Source organism: Patagioenas fasciata, chromosome 5 (genome assembly GCF_037038585.1).
Source record: "Patagioenas fasciata isolate bPatFas1 chromosome 5, bPatFas1.hap1, whole genome shotgun sequence".
Lineage (NCBI taxonomy): Eukaryota > Metazoa > Chordata > Aves > Columbiformes > Columbidae > Patagioenas > Patagioenas fasciata.
The window spans coordinates 28,080,631-28,100,250 of NC_092524.1; the positions used below are offsets into that span (position 1 = coordinate 28,080,631).

At 44.2% G+C, this 19,620-nt stretch overlaps 2 protein-coding genes across 17 annotated transcripts in view; both read left to right on the forward strand.

The window, feature by feature from the left end:
• Nucleotides 1-4,904, forward strand: part of CELF1 (CUGBP Elav-like family member 1) — a 61,404-nt gene extending 56,500 nt beyond the window's left edge. For 12 of the 13 annotated variants that reach the window (XM_065838755.2, XM_071809118.1, XM_065838767.2 and 9 more), the window contains one exon: nt 1,725-4,904. The gene's annotated coding sequence lies outside the window, so the exon portion shown is untranslated. Of the gene's footprint in view, nt 1-1,138 lie in introns of all 13 variants that reach the window. The other variant, XM_065838756.2, reaches the window with a different exon arrangement.
• A 4,502-nt stretch (nt 4,905-9,406) lies between these two features.
• RAPSN (receptor associated protein of the synapse) lies at nt 9,407-19,373 on the forward strand. 4 transcript variants are annotated; one of them, XM_071809125.1, is made up of 8 exons: nt 9,409-9,964; nt 12,489-12,668; nt 14,098-14,256; nt 14,598-14,696; nt 14,794-14,916; nt 17,512-17,565; nt 18,201-18,400; nt 19,147-19,373. In XM_071809125.1, exons 1-8 carry the CDS (start codon nt 9,749-9,751, stop codon nt 19,217-19,219), a joined length of 1,104 nt encoding a protein of 367 aa, XP_071665226.1. In that variant the 5' UTR covers nt 9,409-9,748; the 3' UTR covers nt 19,220-19,373. The 4 variants fall into 4 exon arrangements, with proteins under 4 accessions (XP_065696325.1, XP_071665226.1, XP_065696324.1 ...); XM_065840252.2 differs by having other exon boundaries at nt 9,410-9,740; nt 12,489-12,827; XM_065840251.2 differs by having other exon boundaries at nt 9,412-9,964; nt 12,489-12,827.
• The last annotated feature ends 247 nt before the right edge of the window (nt 19,374-19,620 follow it).

Sequence of the window (19,620 nt, forward strand, 5' to 3'; positions counted from 1 at the left end):
ACAGAAGACAGCATTATCATGGTTGTGAGAATAAAACAAGGATAAACTGGAATAACTCTCCCCCAGTCATTAAGTTCTTGCCCAGCATCTCATGACTCTGCTTTTGGAGGCCAGTGATTCCTCGGGGCTTTAATGAAACTGAGTATTTCCCCTCAAAATTTCTGAGTGAAATATTTGAAAAATTTCTAAAGAAAAAATAAAATCACACAGAGAATTCTGTGGTACATACTTAGATGTCACTTCATTTCATGCCTCTTGTTTCTCATGCCTTAGTTCATGATGAATTTGCCTTTCTGGTTTAGGACTGAAACCTTACAGCTATCCACAAACTATCTAGAGAATTTCTATAACTACAGAAATAACTGCAAGAGTTCCATTGTACTCTGTTTGCTGGAGTTGGTTTAAACTCCCTACTGGGTCCTTTCCTTGAATTTGGAAAATATGAAGAGCAAATTAATCTCAGCAGTTTTAGTAAGTAGAGTGTTGCAGGTTTAGTGAACAACATGCTGCTTGTTGCTTTGAAACTAGAATGCAACACTTGCTATTCTCAAATGTGCTATAAATGGTGTAAGATAATGTGCAAGTCTCACCTTGCTCTGTTCTCTAACCACCAGCTTTGAGATGTGCTGATGAATAAGGCCACGAAGAGGAGATAAACGGGAGCTGGGGGTGGGGAAACAGGAAGGGAGAAAGAAAAAGAAGAAACTTGCTTCCTCTCTCCCCTACCTCCCATGTTCCTCCCAAAATGTTGTCTCTTGCAGCTTACAAGCTGAGGGGAGGAAACAAAGGTATTCGTATCACTTAATATAAGAATTATTTTATTTATAAACTCTTCCAAGAAAGCTTCTGGAAATGTATTTTTTCTACTCATCAAACTGGCAACAGTGACTGTAGAGCTGCTCAGAGCCCAGAATCCCCTCCTCACGAAGTCAGGGAGCTGGGGGTTGTTTATATAGAAGCCTGGGAAAGTCCCTGTGCAGGTCTAATGGTATGAAAAGTGCTCAGCTAGGACAAGTCTTAACTTGCAGTCAAGTCTTAAGGAATTCTTCTCTAATGTGTGGAGTTTTTGATTCCACTTACTTGTCTTGTATAATCTTTTTTTTTTTTTTCTCCCCTGTTCCAAATCACCCACCCCCAGTTTCATGGGCTCCTAGGGAATGAGAAGGGACTGTAACTGAAGGAAAGAACATGGATTTCCTGGGCTACCACTGCCTAAGAACTTCCCATGTTAGAATGCAAGAAAAGTCTCAGCCATCAAACCACCTGTGAATCACTTGTGCCCTCTGTCTTGTCTCATGGTCTCAGTCTCAGTGGGCGAGTGTCAGCCCAGGAGCCCTATTGTTTGGAGTTGGTCTCCTGGGGAGGGAGCTTGCTCTGTTCTTCTCCTCAACAGAGCCAGTGAAGACACGGGCACAGGGTGAGGTGAATGCATGCTAACCAACATGTTACTGGCCTGTGAAGTGTTCCACGGACTGGGTGGTGAGAGGGAAATCCAGGCCTCTGCTTCCATTTGGTTTCTGGCAGTCTGATGTTTACTTGGTGTCCTTCATGTACTTTGACTTTTACTTGTCCATCGTTGGCATGTGCTGCCCTTCCCTGTCAACTCCCTTCCCCAGGAGATCTCATTGTACAGTGCCCATTCTTGTTCTCTCTCTCCGTGTTTGGATGTACTGCTCTGTGTAACTCAGTGGGTCTCCCTCTTTCTGGTTTGTTTTTTTTTCTAGATTCCTGCCGTTTGTTCATCGTTGTGCCTAAAGCATGTCGATGTGGCGTTCAAGTACATCGTCCAAATCCTTGTCTCTTCAGCTTCTCTGATGCTTGAACTCTCACCTTTGACCTTGTGTTGACCTTTGATGCTGATGTGTATTTTTATTACGTTTGTTTCTTTCTTTTTTTTTTTTTTCTGTGCTGCCAAATTGGTTTTGCTAGAAAGACTGCTGAAGGGGAATATTTAAACTTGCATTTGAATATAAAAGAATTTCTATTTTTCTAGACCTTCGTAAGATAACCACTTGATTTTGTGAATCTGATTCTTTGTAATTGTCTTCAGAGCAGCCTTGCTAGCATACCTTGTGGAGTATTTGTATTTCTGTGAACATACAGCCAATCACACTTTCTAGGCTTAGTTTTTTCTGTGTGCTTAGTTTTAAAAACACAGTTTTGAAGAAAAAGTCAATTATGTGGTGTGACTCAATCTTTCAGGAGACTTCCTAGTCACATTTTGCTGATCTGGTTTCTGTGCTTGAGGAGACAGCGTATGTTTTTATGAGTTCAAACTTGTGACTTGAGTGGCATCAGCAGAAAACACTTGAACTACATTTTCTTCTGATTGTAGCTACATTTTTTGCCCTGGCATTTATTGATTTTTTTTAATTATTATTATTTTTATTTTTACCCCTGCTTCCCTGTGTGATTATCAGTCTGCAGTGAAAATTTGATCATAGTTGGTGTTGTATTTTGTTAAGCCCTAGCATGTTTGGTTTTTTTGTAACTACAATCTCCTCAGCAAAATGTGATGTTTTTGTTTTAATCTTTCAGACTAAGATAGTGCCCAGAAATGTTTTGCATGTTCCCTGCTGTTTTCTTCACACCCTCGTATATATCACCTTCACCTCTCTGTTTTCTATAGTTTGTGCAAAAACTGAGCAATTTAATGGGTTTCAAAGGTATCTTTTAAATTGGTGGTTTTGGTGTGACAAATATCCGATCAGAAGCCACCTGAGGGCATCTACCTGTGCACTTAGACTGTCTGCCTGACAGAGCACCTGGACTTTGTTCCATCTCCAGTGCTGTCAGAGGCTCCCAGGGGGCTCGGTTGCACTGTTCCTGTACTGGAAGTTTTGGTGGAAGGGGATAGCTGGGGAGCAGGAAGGTGGGGGAGCTTCACAGTTATTTCTCTTTCCAAAGTTATGTGAAGCTAGGGCTCCTTTGAAACGCTCTTTATGAGCATTTTGTGTAATTCAGGGTACATGTTTGTGAAGTCCAGCCCCAGTTTAATACCATCAGTCAGACCTTGGTGGCAGGATCCTGAGGGATCTAGGTTAGCTCTTGAAGTACAGTGTTTGAAATATCCCAGAGAAAGCATTTGTAACCCTGATCCTACAACTGCTGGCTCTTTTCCCAAGTGACAAGCACAATACAACAGCCTCTGAAGCTGTTACCTGAACAGGGTACCATCCCCAGCTCTCTTCTCAAGGGCCTTAGCTGGGGAATCTCTACGGAGATTTTTTAGTTTTTGTTTAGTTTTTAATTGGGTAATGAGCTAAGCAGTTTTTCTAGCTTGCAGAATGAACTCAAACAGGTTACTGCTTTCTGGGTAGCAGGCTTCCCCCTACCCTATGTACCATCTGCACAGGTAGAAACTGGGATGCAGCTTCTGGATCAGGGGTGTCAAACGCATTTTCCCTGGGGGCTGCATTAGCCTGGTGGTTGCCTGGAAAGGGCTGAAGGTAATTTTAGGACCGTATAAATATAACTGCTCCTACACTTATACAGTCCTAAAATTACATTCGGCCCTTTAAAGGCAACTGCCAGGCTGATGTGGCCCCTGGTGAAAAAGAGTCTGACAACCCTGCTCTAGATGAAGGCACCTGAAGAGTGTGTGCTGTGATGAAGTTTCAGTCAGAAGGAGAAGCAAGCTAGTGTAGGTATCTTAACAGTAACAAATAATGTGGAATTAAATCCCAGAAGGGGTTTTGCCGAGAAAGCAAATCGTGTTTGATCCAGAAATCTTACTTTTCTCCAGTGTTTGGGGTAATGCAAAGATGCAAAAGGATTTTTTTTCTGTCCTACTTCGGAGTTGGCTGAGGATACTATATTCTCGATAAATATTGGTAGACTCATGTAGACAGTCCTTCATCTGCTTATGAGACAGACCATGTTTGGAATTGGTCCATATACCTGGGAGTGAAGCGTGAGGCTGGATGAAAGGAGGACAGAGACGGGTTTTTTGGGAGGTAGGGTTGTGGGCTGGCTGCTGTTAGTCCCACAGTCTGAATGCACAGGGCTGTGCGTCAGTGGGAGCACCGATACCCTGCAGTGTATTGAGTAACTGCCAATACGTTTCTGTACATGTGCATTTGGTTCCATACGGAACTTTGGGGAAACCTGTGGACAAATATCTGAAGAAAACCAAAATGCCAAACGTTGGGTGTTTCTTTCCTTTCTTCCTTCCTTTTCTTCCTTTGGTTGTTTTAATTGTTCTGTGGTGGTTTTAATGGATTTGAGACAGTGGAGCAGCAGCTGCCTTTCTGATTTTTGGCTGCTTTTTGTGAATAATTTAAAAAGAAAATTTACATTTTGGAGACAAACCTGTGGGCTTTTTTATTGGTACAAACATTGTATTTAACACTAGGGGTTTTGTACAGTTTTTTGCCTTTTCTACTAGAAAACAATGTAAAGTGATTCACAATGTGATGAGAAAACAAATTGCCACTATGACCAAATGTAGAGTCTGTTCTGCAGTAATGGGATTTAATCAACTCAAAGTCGTGGTTCAGTTGTAGAAATGCTTTTCTTTACCTTGTTTGAGCTGTTCCTTTTTTTTTTGTTTTGATTTGCAAAACAAAATGTCTTTTTGTGTGAAATTGTGTTGTACTCTGTAGAGATTTACGGATTTTACTTTAATGGTTTAAAAAGCAGAGAAGCACATGTTGCTTTTCTGATCTGATCGCAGAGTTTGTGTAGTGGATTGAAAAATGAAAAGATTTGTTACAAGTTTGGAACAAGCGAGTATGTGTTAAAGGAATTTTCTTCCTTTTGTGTGTGTGTTTTTTTCTTTTTGTCCCAAAGGGCAACTTAAAGCTGTTTTAATTGCACAGACACACCAACAACAAGTCATTTTGTATATGCCAAGTGTGGTACCTTCCTTTGTTTATTTGCTATTAAACTGTTTGAGAAGAGTCCTTGTGTGTTGTATTTGTGTCTTAAACTTCAGGTTCTTTGGGGGTCCAAGTGTGGGGAGATGAGGAGGGAGATGAGAGCACAGTTCCTTAGCTGTGAGCCACAAAAGTTTCCATGGCCCAATACCACTTGTTCTGGATGTACACTATAGCCCTGGATTTTTACCTCTCTGTAGGTGAGCTACTTTGAGTAGAAATGGAGGAGGTTTTTTGGTTCTTTAGCCTCCAGTTTGCATCACTGGGCAGTCAAGTCCTCTTTAGACATCAGATACAGGAAAACTGAGAATTCTAGATGATGCAAGTATGAGATACACTGCGGCGGGAGGTGTTGGCATGTCCAGCCTCACAGAACTGGTGCTGTGTAGCCACGTGCCTGTCCATGCACTGCGCTTCGTGGTGTTTCAAGGCGTAACACCAGACTTGAGGTACACAGGAACAGTACGTCTGCCTGGTGGTGTGTGGGATTAGTTAAGCCCCAGCTCATACCGCTCCTACGAGCCCCGTACCTGCTACTGCCTTCTTCCCCCATCCAAGAACACAGCCAAGCTTGCTGAGCCTGCGCTGGATCTGCAACTTGAAGGTATCTGCAGTCCCCAGTACTCCTGATCCTGGAAATACTGCACAGGAAAACCCCAAATGGGTTGGGATTACTTACTAGCTCAGGTTTTGTGACAAGTGAAAGTTGCCTGCTTTGCTTTTAGAACTAAGATGTTAATCATTTGAAATAAAATGAGTTGTAAAAAAATATACATATACACATTGGGTAAAGGCAAAGTATAATTCATTTAGAAACTTGCCACAAGTCTGACTGCCTCTCTAAGAAGGAAAGTACCACAATGGCTGTGACTTTGCTACGTTTCTGAAAGCTCCTAAAATTCAGTAATGTTACTCCTTCCTTCTGCTGTCTTGCATCTCAGAGACTGCAAGGATTTTCAGAGCAGCTGTGTTTCTCCTCCTTGTCCTTTTCCTCTGTTATCTGGCATACTGTGTTTCACCCCATTGCTTCCTACATGACTGTGAATCTGAGAGCACTCACAAGCATGAGGATTCAGGGCTGCATTCCTTGCCTTGCAGCTCACCAATGGCCAAGGGAGGCGCTGAGCCACCTGTCGCAGAGTGTGCTGGGATCCCTGCAGTTAATTTGCAGCTGTTGAGAAGGGAGGCTGGAGAGATTTCAGTTCAGATGTGTCTGAGGTGAAGGATGGAGAGAGACAATCAACACCAAAAAAGGGGTTGTTTGGGTGGGGTGGAAGCTTCCTGCTTGTGCACGAAGTTGACTAGCCTCATCTTAGGCAATTAAAGCTTATGTCATTTGCTTCTTACAGAACTACATCCTGCTGGCTAGGTGGCTTTTTTATTTTTTGAAGGTTTTTTTCTTTAATTGAAAAGGCCACCACCAATCAGTAGACAATTAAACTACAAATAAGAGCCAGTCTATTAATCTCTGAAAATAATCAGCATCTGACATGAGTTGTTACATTTATCAACATCAACAGGAAGTACACAAACCTGTAGATTAAGTCCTGACGTTGAATGTTTTAGGAGAAATTTTTTTCCTCTCACATCCACCTCCGCCTTTCACTACTTGTTTTGACTGCAGTCTTCCATCTTCGTGACTTCACGAGCCATGTTCTGCTGTCTTCATATGGCCAGGAGTCACAGGGGATGCATTATGAAGAGCGATGGGGAGGAGGACAAGCAGCTCAGAGTGGTCACTCTGAAGAAGTGACTCTGTGATTAGCTACACTACATGTATAGCTCCACGGCATGACAGGTGAGAGTCCCTGATTTGGAGTTCCCATGCACCTTGCAGGCTTACTTATTTGCAGTTCCGAGAAGAAACTGTGGATCATGGACTGTAGAAGCCATACCTGAATCTTGTATAAACTAGAGCCATCCTGAGCCCCAGGCTGATGATGACTGTCAATACTTTCTCGAAGCAGCACAGGTAGTCAGTGTCTTGGTGATTCTACCCATTTACCCTGCCTGATTTAGGCAGCCATGTTGGGCTCAGAGTGGTATGTTCCATATCAGAGTATGTTTCTGTGTTTTGAAAATTACCAATTTGAGCTTGATTGGTCTAGCCCTTATTTTACTAGGATAAGTTTTAATATCAGTAGGTGAGTTGCGAGTTGATTCTTAAGAGGCTAATGAGGATTGTTTAATAGGAGAACTCAAAAGCAAGGAAGTACAGTGTGATCAACAAAATGCAGGCCACATCATTTCCCTCCTGTTATATGGGTGTTGTCAGACTGCAAAGCGTCCTCTTCTCACTTTGCCTATTCTTTTGGGGTATGAGAGTAAATATTGAAAGGAGCAGTGGTCCAAAAGCATGAGGATGAGTTACAGGCAGGTTACCTGTAGAAAGTTAATTTTGCAAAATAGTCTCCTCCAGCAAAGAATGAGGTGACTTTTGCTTTCCCCTTTCTTGGGTCCTGGCTTGATTCTTTTATGTAGCAGACTCCAGTGGTTGCTGTCCCTGACCTCTCCTCCAAGTCCAGTAATCCAGTGGCCTCACCATTGTCAGTGTTTTCCATGGGGATCAGTCTCCTGTACCTTTTATCCATCTCACCACCCACCTCCAGAGAGACACGTAAGAATTACTGCAGGGAGGGACTTTTTAAATTCCGAACCAGACTTTCATGGAAACCCTAAAATCTATAGATAATAATTTTAACAGTGCTGCTGAAATGATTTTTGCACATTACCAACTGTGTATGAGCTTTACTTTTTTTCAGCCTTCTGTAGATTTTTCTACAGTTTCTACTTCCAAAGTTTGAGAGGACACAGAGTCTATGCTGATACATCACCTGTCACACTACCACTCTGGAAAACAATGCTAAATTAAATATGGTAGACCACATAAACTCCTAAGAGAGAATCTGTCTGGTTGTAGCAAGACTTTTCTACCATTTAAAATGCTTTTCTTTTAAAAATACTTTTCTGAGGAAATTTTAGATAAAGGTATGGTTGGAATATCTTTAAGATCCATCACTGCTATTATATAAAGCCTCTGGGTAGACTGAGGGTCATTATTCTTCTGTATCCTGCTTTTCTTAGAGATACTATGTCAGGAAGGCTCCCTTGGGTTTGTGTTACCTTAGGCAGCCGTGACCCAGGCCAGGATGGTCCCACTGGTGGCCTATGAGATGATTCTGTTGGTATTTTCCTTTCCTCGGAGAAGAGCTGCCACCAAGTTCACACAGAAGTAGGGAGGCAGCTGGAGATACGCCTGCTTCTGGGTGCGGGTCTGATGTTAAAACTCTGAATCACCGTTTCTTCTCTTTGACCTGTAAAAGGATCCCAAAACAGGTGTCTGGGGCTTCTGTATCTGAAAAGCAATAGACTTCCCTGAGGCATTCCCCACCTCCCAACTTTGGTATCTCTTCTTGTGAAGGACAGAGTAAATGTATAGATAACCAAGACTGGGCCAATTAAAAATGCAGCGCATTAATGGGGGTATGAAACTTGTGTCCTAAAGGAACCGGTCTAACTTTTTCAAAGGTGTGTAGGAGAGTTCAAGCTATCTTGTAATTGGACTAAGAATCCTCTTACACAACCAGAAGGTGCAGAAATCTGTTGCTTTGGGTCATTATTATCATTTGTCATAAAAGTTCAAGTTCTGGATGCAGCAGTGCCTTTGACAATTTCTGTTGAAAACTCTTGGAGGACTTTCACAGGTATCTGATGGCAGTGAGCAATAGTCAGTTGTGAACAAAGCTTTTCAGGATGGTAAGCTTTTTGTCCCTGAAATTAAGAAGTCGGTGCCGTATTTGCAGCAAATCTGTGACAGAGCTGACCCTTGTCCACAGAAACAGTCCATATCGCCAGCTGAGGTCCTCAGAAGTGAGACAACACTGGAAAGAGTGGCCACCTTTGTATCTTCCTGTCTTCTGCTGTCTTTTCGTAAGATTTTCCACTCAAATCCTACATTTTTGACTAAGTGGAGTGTGTGCAACCACCACTGAAATTTAATTAGGTAGTTTAAGAAATTATACAAAGTCACTGATATTATAGTAGCTACTTTGAAGTAGTTCTGGGGTGAGAAAGACACAAGTTGGGAAATGGAAGTGGGGGTACAATCCTCTTAACATCTTTTCTTTGCAGAAACAGAGTGATCCAGGAGGTGCTGCAAACTATGTGAAAAGGGATGCTGAATCTTGTGCCTGGCAAAGTATTAGGCACATTGTTGCAAGTCTAATACTGCACATGTGTACGTGTTTTAAGGCACGTTATTGTTCCTAAAGCTACTATCGTAGCTGAGGCTGCCACCTCCCAGGCTAGCCCACCACTCTGAGTACTTGTAAAAGGGGATGGTCAGAAAGAGGAAAGAGACAACCAAGACATCCCTGTGACTGCAGCGATTGTCTCTCCCTGAGGTATTTCTAAGCTGCTGGCGGGCAGGGGTGCCAGTTGGCTTGCCGTGACCTTGGGAGCGGGGGAGCCTGACGAGCATTCCTGGGGGCCACGTGAGCCAGACTGGCAGGCGCAGCTGCAGCCAATGGGGAGACCAGCACTGGCTGCTCAGATTGAGTTTCACTCCTGTCGCTTGAGATTTTTCTCTTTCTCTCCCTGTTGTGGTTTTCCTCTTTGTTTATGGGACTGGACAAGCGAATGCACGGATGGAGTCCTAGCGAGCAAGACGTTTGCCTAGTGGATTTGGGGATTCTACCTTCAGTGCTGAGCAACCCCTTCTTGCCATTGCCACAATTCTAGCCCCCTGACACAGCTGGGCTTGTATGGCTCCAAGTCTTCTGAGCACACAACCCGCCTTCCTCTATTAATGGGCATTTTATGCTGTGTTCTCTTCGGTGCACTTCCTTTTTGCTGCCCTTAGAGGTTAGTGTATGAGGCTTTTTAATGCATGGGAGATGGGTCAGGACCAGACAAAGCAACAGATAGAGAAAGGACTCCATCTTTACCAGTCTAATCAGACCGAAAAGGCGCTGCGAGTCTGGATGAGGGTTTTGGAGAAGTCTGCGGATCCTGCTGGCAGGTTTCGGGTTTTGGGTTGCCTCATCACTGCTCATGCAGAGATGGGCAGATACAAAGATATGCTGAAGGTAAGGTGAACTGGAGATGAATGCATGCCATTGTGTCGCATCCACTATGGAGAGTGGCTGGAGATTAGAATGGGAAATGGGGTTTTATTTTGTATATAGTAGAACATACCCGCTATTGGGTGCATATTGTGGACTGCCGTAATCACTGTGGTGACCAATAGCTCCATCCCACAAGATACACAGAATACTACTTTTCCTTCAGTCTGGTCCCTCGGGATTCCCAGGTTATTGAGATTTTCCAGTTAATCATGGGAGCCTTTCCTGATTTATTGCCCACATACAGGCACGCCATGCTATCAGGCTCAGAAAAAGGTATAAAAGCAGAACCTTTGCTCCACTTAAAGCTGTGTACAGCCTGTATGTCATTGTAAAAAGAAATCTCCAAATGGATTCTGTAGAATAAGCAGCAGTTTTGTGGAGATGTCTGTTATCTTGTTCAACTGCTGCTTGATATTTAATATAGATTTTACAGTGTTTTTTATTACAATAATGTGTTTGCAAGGGGGCTGATTAAGAAGGGAACACGGGAAAAAGGGTGCTGTTTTTTGGCTGGGGGTTTGAGACAGGTTCCAGAAAGGGTCTGACAGTTGAAGTCAAAGAGGGGCTCCCAGTTGTCAGGACAGCACAGAAGAAAGGAGGATATGGGGCTTGATGGAAGAGTGGTAAAAAGAAGCTGAAGTTACATTTCAAGAGCGTGTTTGATTAAATGCAAAAAAAAAAAAAAAAAAATTAAAAAGCTGATGTGTAGATGTGAGAAGTAACAGGATGCATATAGAGAGCAGCAGACAGCATTTGGGAGGGTGACTCAGGAATCTGGAAGAGAAGGCAAGAGGATGTTGTAATAGTCTTAAGAAACTCTCTCAGTCTGAAATAGGGTCTTGCTAAAGGGCCTTTATATTCTTGTCCTGATGTTTTGGATTGCCTTATACCAGACTGGTAATCATTCAGCACTTAGCACAAAACGTGAAGTGGGAGCACCCACATCTCACTGGAAAACTTGGTTGCTCTGTTTAGAATGGGGGGGCTGCATCTCGCTAGTAAACCCATGCACGTGTATGTCAAAGCCCTGTCTTAAAACCAAGTACTTAGGATGAAGAAGAAAAGAGGGATACTGATACATTTGGAAATCATTTGAAGAAAAAAAATCTGCTAAGTGGTGTGTAATTGGGTGGTGGCAGAAACAACCAACTAATTAGGGAAGAAATAAGCAAAAAGGTAAGATGTGGCTACCTGAAGGAAATGCTGAAGGCTTCACAGAAAACAAACAGGCAAAGGAGTGGGCTTAATATACCTAAATTTGTTACCTGAGAAGACAATAGAAAGCGGGAGTAGGAGGATTTTAGTCCTTCCCAATATTAGGAAGGAAAAGTTGCTTCGGTCAAATGAGATTTTACACCACAAATAATCAAAGATAGCAGAAGGAGAACTTCAACAATAAACCATTGAGAGAGGAAATAACAGGATAAAAGGGGTCAGAATTAAAGGCATGTAATTAACTGTGATTTAAGAAGGGTTATGATGCTCAACTTCTTTCGGAGAGAAAAATTACTTCACACCAAGGAAAGAGGCTGTGGCAATCAGGAAATAACAAAGAACTTGGACAAAGATAAGGGAATATGGGGAAGCATGAGCTAATGCACATTACTGGGCCGACACAGCAGCTTTCCTGAAGTGCTAAGGAAACTGAGAACACATATACCCAAACATACACAATTTATGGTTGTGGGTTTGTTGGTTTTGGGGTTTTTTTATTTTTTTGTGGAGAACATAAAATGTAGCTTAAATTATTATGTGTTGCCATTATACAAAAAGAGGCAATTGGTACCCTTGGGAACTGTTATCCGTAAATCTAACTGCTAATCGCTAATGAAAACACATTCTGAGAAAATTGCTGAATATATATTTATCATCACAAAACACAGAAGAGAGTCCCTGCTCGTAAGAGTTTGCAGTCTAAAAGAAAAAGACTTCAAATAATTTAAGAGAACTGTATGCAATGAATCCTGAAGGTTATAGAACAAAAACCATCAAGATTGCAATTTGTTAGTATAAAATTGATGAATAAAGCACCTTGTTTACTTTCTTTTATTAATAGACTACTTTAATATCATAAGAGTTCCAGAGAAAGTGCAGTCAATTAAACTGAGTGAAAGAAAACTGAGCTGCATTGTCAGATGTCTTCTTCTTCACCTGCTTCTCTGTAGGGCCATTTAACAGCTTTTTCCCACTAACTGCCAGCCTAGTTCGTCTTCCTTGCCCCAGAGACTGTGGAGAAAGGGAGAGGTTTCTTCAGACTGCTCATAGGCCTTTTAAACCACCAGATAACTGCTTAGTGTATACGATGCTTCTCAGTCTGCGCTGATAGCTGCTCAATGTGCATGATGCTTCCCAGTCTGCGCTGCTGGACTTCTCTGCCCTGCTCAGAGATGAGCCGCTTCTCCAGTACAGGGTGCCACACTGTGGGTGTTTGAGCTGTGTTTAAACAAACTACACACTTTATAAACACTGTCTTTTCTGCTTAAAGTTTGCAGTAGTACAGATTGACACAGCACGGGAGCTGGAAGACCCAGATTACCTTACAGAGAGCTACCTAAACTTGGCTCGCAGCAATGAGAAACTTTGTGAATTCCAGAAAACAATCTCGTACTGTAAGACATGCCTGAACATGCAGGGTACGACTGTGAGCCTGCAGCTGAACGGCCAGGTGAGCCTCAGCATGGGCAATGCCTTCCTGGGCCTCAGCATTTTCCAGAAGGCTTTGGAGTGCTTTGAGAAAGCTTTACGCTATGCACACAACAACGATGACAAGATGCTGGAGTGTCGAGTCTGCTGCAGCCTCGGGAACTTCTACGCCCAGATAAAGGTGCAGTAACCTAAGGGACAGAAGGGTGATTGTTTCATCGTGGATTCAGGAAATAATTGGAAATGGTGTGAATTTCAGCCTATTTCTTTACTATGGGAAGCGAAGTACTGAGAGAGCATTGTAAACTAAAATCTCTTCTCTGTAAGACCATCATTGAGCACTCTTTTCACAGTAAGGATGGGAGGATTTAGTGTAATGTTTGTGTAGCACAACAGAAACAGCTGCGAATATTCCTATGTGTTGAAAAGATCGAACTTAGCTTCAAAGATCACATCAGAGGAGGTTCTGCTAGCACACAGGGCTCGCAGCCAGAACTCATGGATTCACTATCTGTTACTACCACTATCTCAGGCAAATAGCTATTTATATAAGCAAAACCAGGCAGGAACTGAGGAGGGGGTGATCTGCCAGATCAAACTTCTATTTCAAACAGCAACAAATACTTTTTCCTCTCCAAGTCTTGATTTTTGTCAATAATGGAAGACTCACCAACTGAAGTGTTGAAAACCCTCAGTAAATTGCCCTCATAGTACCAAAAATAAAGAACAGAACGTTGTATTGGATACTTCTAAGGTATGAAATAAGAATGGAGAAAGGAAATTTTAAAAATTTGTTGTTTTCTTCATGCATCTTGGAGAATTAAAAAATATGAGGACTCTTTCACTTCTGTAGTCTCATGTAACTTACTTGTGAATAGGTTTAGATATTTAGATAAAAGTTTTATGTACTTGTTGTAAAATAAGATTTCTTTCTAAAATGCTTTTAATGCAGAAAGATGCTTAAAGATGAAAATATATTGTATGATTACTTATTGTGGATTTGGTGAGGCCATGATTTTTTTGTTTCTGTTTCCTGCAATGATGGATAACCAGTCTCTCAGAGATTCTGACTCACTATGTGGAAAACATGAGAGCTCCATGTGGATGTTGAAACCAGAGGTGATGTAAGAACAGAGAAAGTTTTCAGCTTTTGATTTAGAGAAGGGTAAATAGCTCCTGCAGCATAAAGCTGCCGATGTCATTGCCCTAGTGTCCTGAGCCCAGAGAGTAATATGAATTCAGCGTATGGCTAAATTCCACCTTCCGCAGTTTGATATCCACTGAAAATATCTAGTGAAATAGGCCACGTGGAAAATGAGCAGCAGGGGTTGAAAGCTGTACAGAAATCTACTAGCTGCTGCAGTGTTAGTAAATAAAAAATACTTGGGCTTTGTTTTCTTTTTGCTTTATTTTTGCTGTAAGTGCTGTCTGTCTGCTTGTCTGCCTTACAGGACTACGAGAAAGCCTTATTCTTCCCATGTAAAGCAGCTGAGCTGGTGAATGATTACGGAAAGGGCTGGAGCTTGAAGTACCGTGCAATGAGCCAGTATCATATGGCAGTGGCCTATCGGAAGCTGGGGCGCTTGGCAGATGCCATGGACTGCTGTGAGGTATGGATGCAGGCAGATGCAGAGCTCTCAGAGATCTCTGCCAGGGGATCTTACCTGCAGAAACGAGAGGAAGAGAGATACCAGGGCACTCACCCTTGACTCCAGATGTTCCTGCTGCCTCCCACGCTTAGAGCTGTGGTCTCAGTAGCCCACGGGCCCTCAAAAGTTTGGGTCTATGAATGGCCTTTGGTTGGGAACATGTGAACAAGACTTTACTTGCCTTAAAAAGACTCTGCTATTTCTTTGGAGCTGACCCTTCAGTGGCTGAAGTGCGCAGTCCCAGCCCTGCTGTTCTGAACCAGGAACAAGCTCTTTTACTGACCAAAGATGATTTCTTTCAGGAGTCCATGAAGATTGCACTGCAGCATGGTGACCGGCCTCTGCAAGCGCTGTGTTTGCTGTGCTTTGCAGATATCCATCGGAGTCGCAAAGACGTGCAGGTACAGCTCTTTCCTGCCAGGAGGGACAGAGGGGATAGCAAGAGGGTGTGAAAAGCAGGCCATAGCAAAACATGTGTTTTCCTCCCTGCCCCTGCAGACAGCCTTTCCTCGATATGATTCCTCCATGAGCATCATGACAGAGATTGGAAACCGCCTGGGCCTGGTCCAGGTGCTGCTAGGAATGACTAAGTGCTGGATGATCCGGAAGGAGCTGGACAAGGTCAGTTACAAACTTGTTTCTACAGAAGTTTCTTAGACAAAATTAGAGCGTACAGTCTTTTTCTGAACCACAGGCACATCAAAGTGCAGTAGAGACTTGTACCCTTTGGTCCTACCAACAGGATCTGTTAAATTTCTCTGAATGGTCCCCTCACCCAGGAATTTGTTACTAACAGTCAGACTGCTAACTTACAGAATTGTCTCATTAGTCACTCCTGATGACTTTAAACACTACACTAAGAAACCAGCACTGAGAGAAGGAAGCCTGCTTCTGCTATTGGAGGCAATCAGCTTATGCACTGAAATAGATTCCACTGCCTGCTACTTAGCTATATGACTAAGCTTGTTGTGATGGTGATCATGTTTAGACAGCTCTACAGCTCCACCATGTGCTTTGCAGACAAACATGGCATCAATTTCCTAGAGAAGTTTTGAAGGTGTATAAACTGTGATGTGAAACAGAGAAATGAGAGCAGAAGATCATTTGGGGATAGCCAACTGGTCAATATAGTACAAGGATATGAAGTTACTTACTTTGAAAATGCTTAGGCAGTGTATGTGTGTTAAAATCCAGATAGCACTAGATACAGCAGATTGCACTGCAGGAACATTACTGGGCTGCAGAATGAGATGCTCAAAGGTCAGCCTTGAACTAGTGCTGAACAACCTGGAAGGCCTGCACGTTGCCACATCAGGATGCTGTAGATACAATGAAGATTCACTCTTAATCACTCATATGAGACACAAAGAATTTTAATTCGAATGAAGCATCCCAGATATTAGGAAATCAAGCACCTGTCTGTCAGAAAAGACAAATTCAAGCTCCTGTCAGCATCTGAGTTGCCTACAGCAGGGAATTGGTTGAGTGAGATACACCTTGCAATCTCAGTAGGTAAATGCTATTTTTGCAATGGAAGAAGAAACTGTGGACTTAAACACTTTGCTGAGGGCAATTCCTTCCCAGCCTCATATCTCATATTCAAAAGAATGAGACACAACACAGCAGGTAGGCCTCTACGGAAGAGAATATTCAGGCCGGTCATCAAACTTCTACATCCGCTGGCCCTCCCTCCAGCCATTGCCACCCTCTGATATCACAAGCAGTTCGCACTTGGCAAGGGCTTTGCAGAGAGTCCTAATCTCACCAAAACCCACAAAATAAGAGAATGAATAGATATGTCTTGTATTCTGTTCCAGGCATTAGAGGGAAGTCTGCCCTGGTGGTCAGGGACCTTACGCCCATTGCCCCAAAACTGGCGTCCTCAAATGTCACAGCCCTGGATACTCACCCAAGCCCTCTCCTCAACTTGCCAGGCCCAGTTGCCATTTCTCATGCTGCTGATCCCACTATCAATTACCTAATGAACCAATTTGCTAACTTTCCACTTGCAGATTCCCTGTTCTTGTCCTAGCTTCCTTCATCTTTTCGGTCTCCTTGGCCAGTTAGTCCATTTCCTTTCATTTGCATGTAGTCAATGCTATTGGAGACCCTTCCCAGGCAGCTGTCACAGCCTGCTTGCCCTAACTCTTCCTTTCCAAAAGAAATTGTCCTCTGGACTTCTCAGCATTTCTTCTCCCACCTCACATGCTTCACTTTGAAATTAATGACCAGGACTAAGAATCAGGGGTTTTCAGTACACAGTCACTCTTCTTAGGCACAGCTCAGTTATGTTCTACCTGCTAGCCTTCAGTTCCTGCTTCCCTCTTCTCCAAGTTCTTTATCCTAGGCTGTTGCTGCCACCACAGGTTTAATACCATCTGCATTCAAAGTGCCTTATTTTGTCTCATCTAGTCCTCTTCTAGAATACCAATAATGCCAAATTATAGGGTAGAAATTTTACAATGGTCCTCCCAAAAAATACTGCATCACAAGGGAGACCTCTTCTTCCCCTTGAACAAACCTGAAGCAGATCGCGATAGTTCTGGAAAACAGAAACTGACAATCAGAACCATGAGGAACACTGTGGCATCTAGGGTAAAGCAGGGACTCACTTGGTATAACAGCTGCTATGCGAAATACTTTCCTTCAGATTGAAAAAGATGGATAGCAGTATACTCCCACATCACACCATGTGTAAGTAGGACAAAGTGGATATATGAACAGCAGGGAAAAAATGGAAGAGCGTGGTGTGTTGGTGGTGCTATCTTTTTCCTCCCTTCTTGCACAAGTGAAATTGGAGTTGTCCAATGATTGTTGAGCCTGTAGGGTAGGATGGAGAAAAGGCTTGGTTTGCGTGTGCTTCATACCAACCTGATGACCATGTGTGACTGAGTTTAAATGAACCTGTATTCTCTATGCTTGGGAACACCAGCTTCTGCCAACATCATACCTCTGCTTTGCATGGTGTGGCTGGAACATAAATGTAGCTCTTGGATTGCTTGTAGCCTTTCAGAAACCAAGCTTTTCTTATGGATGAACTTTTGGGAGGGAAGTCTGCCAGACAGCTGTCTTGCATCTCCAGAATCACAGGGACGCTTGTTTATCCACATTCTACTCTGCACCTCTTTATGCCTAATAATTCCCGTAGAACATTCATACAAGTCTGGTTTTGATATATCAGGCTGAGAACTGATGATACATGCTCTCTGTTCACAGGCTCTGGAAAGCATTGAAAAGGCACAGGAGCTGGCAGAGGGACTAGGGAACAAGGTAGGATCCTACATCTTCTCTTCAGCACTGTCCATAGTCTTCTGTTAGGCAACTTAAGAAGCCAAGCGTTAAAGTGTCCAGACTTGTTATTGCTTATTAATCAGTCAATGCTCGGGACTTGCTTTGTTATGAAGAGTTTAGTTGTGGGCAGTTGCACAGATAATCATCAGTGTGCAGGTCTGAAAAGTGAGGGAGGAGTCACAGAGGGATAAACAAAGGGGAATGGGAAGCAGTAAAAATGGGACATGAAACAAGTGGAGAGCTGGAGGATTAGGGGTCTCATCTTGAAAAATATTATTGCTCTGAGCAGCAGCTGAACTGTGTGCTGTTTGGAGGCAAAGGACAGTGAAATGTAGCGTATGTCATGGATAGCTCAGGAAAACCATCTTGATGAAAGAGCTGCAGAGTGCCTCAAATCTGCATGTGTCCTCTTTTGTGATACAGAGAAACACGTTAATGGCAGGAAGGGCTGAAAGACCCAATGTCCTTTTGACTGATCCTGTACCTCGGGCAGATTTCTGTGCTGATGTTTCTCTAGCTGGCTGATGGGGCTGTAGTGGTTTCCATTCCTTCTGTTACGGGTCTTTCTTCACCTTGTTGTTACTTTTTCTTATGTTTCTTCCCCTCACGTGCAGCTTGGCCTGCTGAAGCTCCACTGCCTGTGTGAAAGGATCTATCGCACAAAGGGGCAGCAGCAAGAATTGCGTGACCATGTTGTGAAGTTCCATGAATGCGTGGAGGAGATGGAGCTGTACTGTGGCATGTGTGGAGAGTCCATCGGGGAGAAGAACAACCAGCTCCAGGCGCTGCCTTGCTCCCACTTCTTCCACTTAAAGTAATGAGCCGGAAGTGCTAAAGATCCTTGTCATGACATTAGTCATAGGAAAGAGCTGTTGATGGCCAGAGCAGGACTGTCCTATGCATGCTGTTCCCCAGGTCTTCATCCTACTTACCTATGCCCTGCAGGATCCCATTGCAGTGCTGAGAATCTCATGACCTTGAAGGGTGGGACATAGCCATTATATCCATCCCACTCCCACCCTCTTAAATGATTGTTCACCGCTGCCCTCACCTCATGCTTAGCCCAACCTACAGATTCTCACTTAATGTGAATCAGTTCTTCACTCTCAGGGGCAGTTTGGATTTTTCCCATGACTCCACCACTTTCTCTCTTGTCTAGAGCTTCACTGAGGTGAAGGTGTTGTCAGTTATGGGGCTACTGCTGTGAACGAAGTTAGTTGTACCATCATTTTATTTTTAGAAGAAACATGAGTGTGACCAAACACTTAGTTCTGCAAATTAAGCGCTTAAAAGCACAACCTCACAATGACACCAAAATTAGGATCAAAGCTCTGTGCCTTTGTGTCCAGCAGGACAGGAACCTCCTTTTGCAGAGGCACTTGGTGAAGTGCCTCTGGGGGACCGGTGGGAAAGGGATCAAATCTTAACCCAGGGCGGGAGGGAGGGAGCGTTCTGCGGAGCAATGCGGTTAATGCACGGAACAGCGCTGTGAGCTGCCCTGAGGGAGCCTCCGGCCGCGGGACACGGAGCGTCCCCCGAAACGACCTTCTCCTGTTGCAGGTGCCTCCAGACCAACGGGACCCGGGGCTGCCCCAACTGCCGCCGTTTGTCAGTGAAGCCCGGCTACGTCTGACCGCCCGCGAGGCTCGGCTGGGGCCGCGGGGCCCCCGCGCCTCCCCGGGCCCTTCAGGCTGGGCCTGGCAGCCCCCGGTGGGCGGCGGGACGTCCTCGGTCTGCCCCGCGTGGTGGGGTGGGGTCAGCCCCGACCCGCTCCCCCTCCCCGACCCGCTCCCCCTCCCCGGCCCGCTCCCCCTCCCCGGCCCGCTCCCCCTCCCTCCGCTCCCTCCGCTCCCTCCGCTCCCTCCGCTTCCGGCCCCGGCTCGCTCCCCCTCCCTCCGCTCCCCCCCCTCCCCCCCGGCTCGTCTGTACGGGATTCACTGTAATAAACGGTTCCGCTGGAGCGCGCGCCCACTTCCGCGCCCCGCCCCCGCGGCGCCTCGCGGGCGGGGCTCTGGGGGCAGCAGCGCTCGGCCC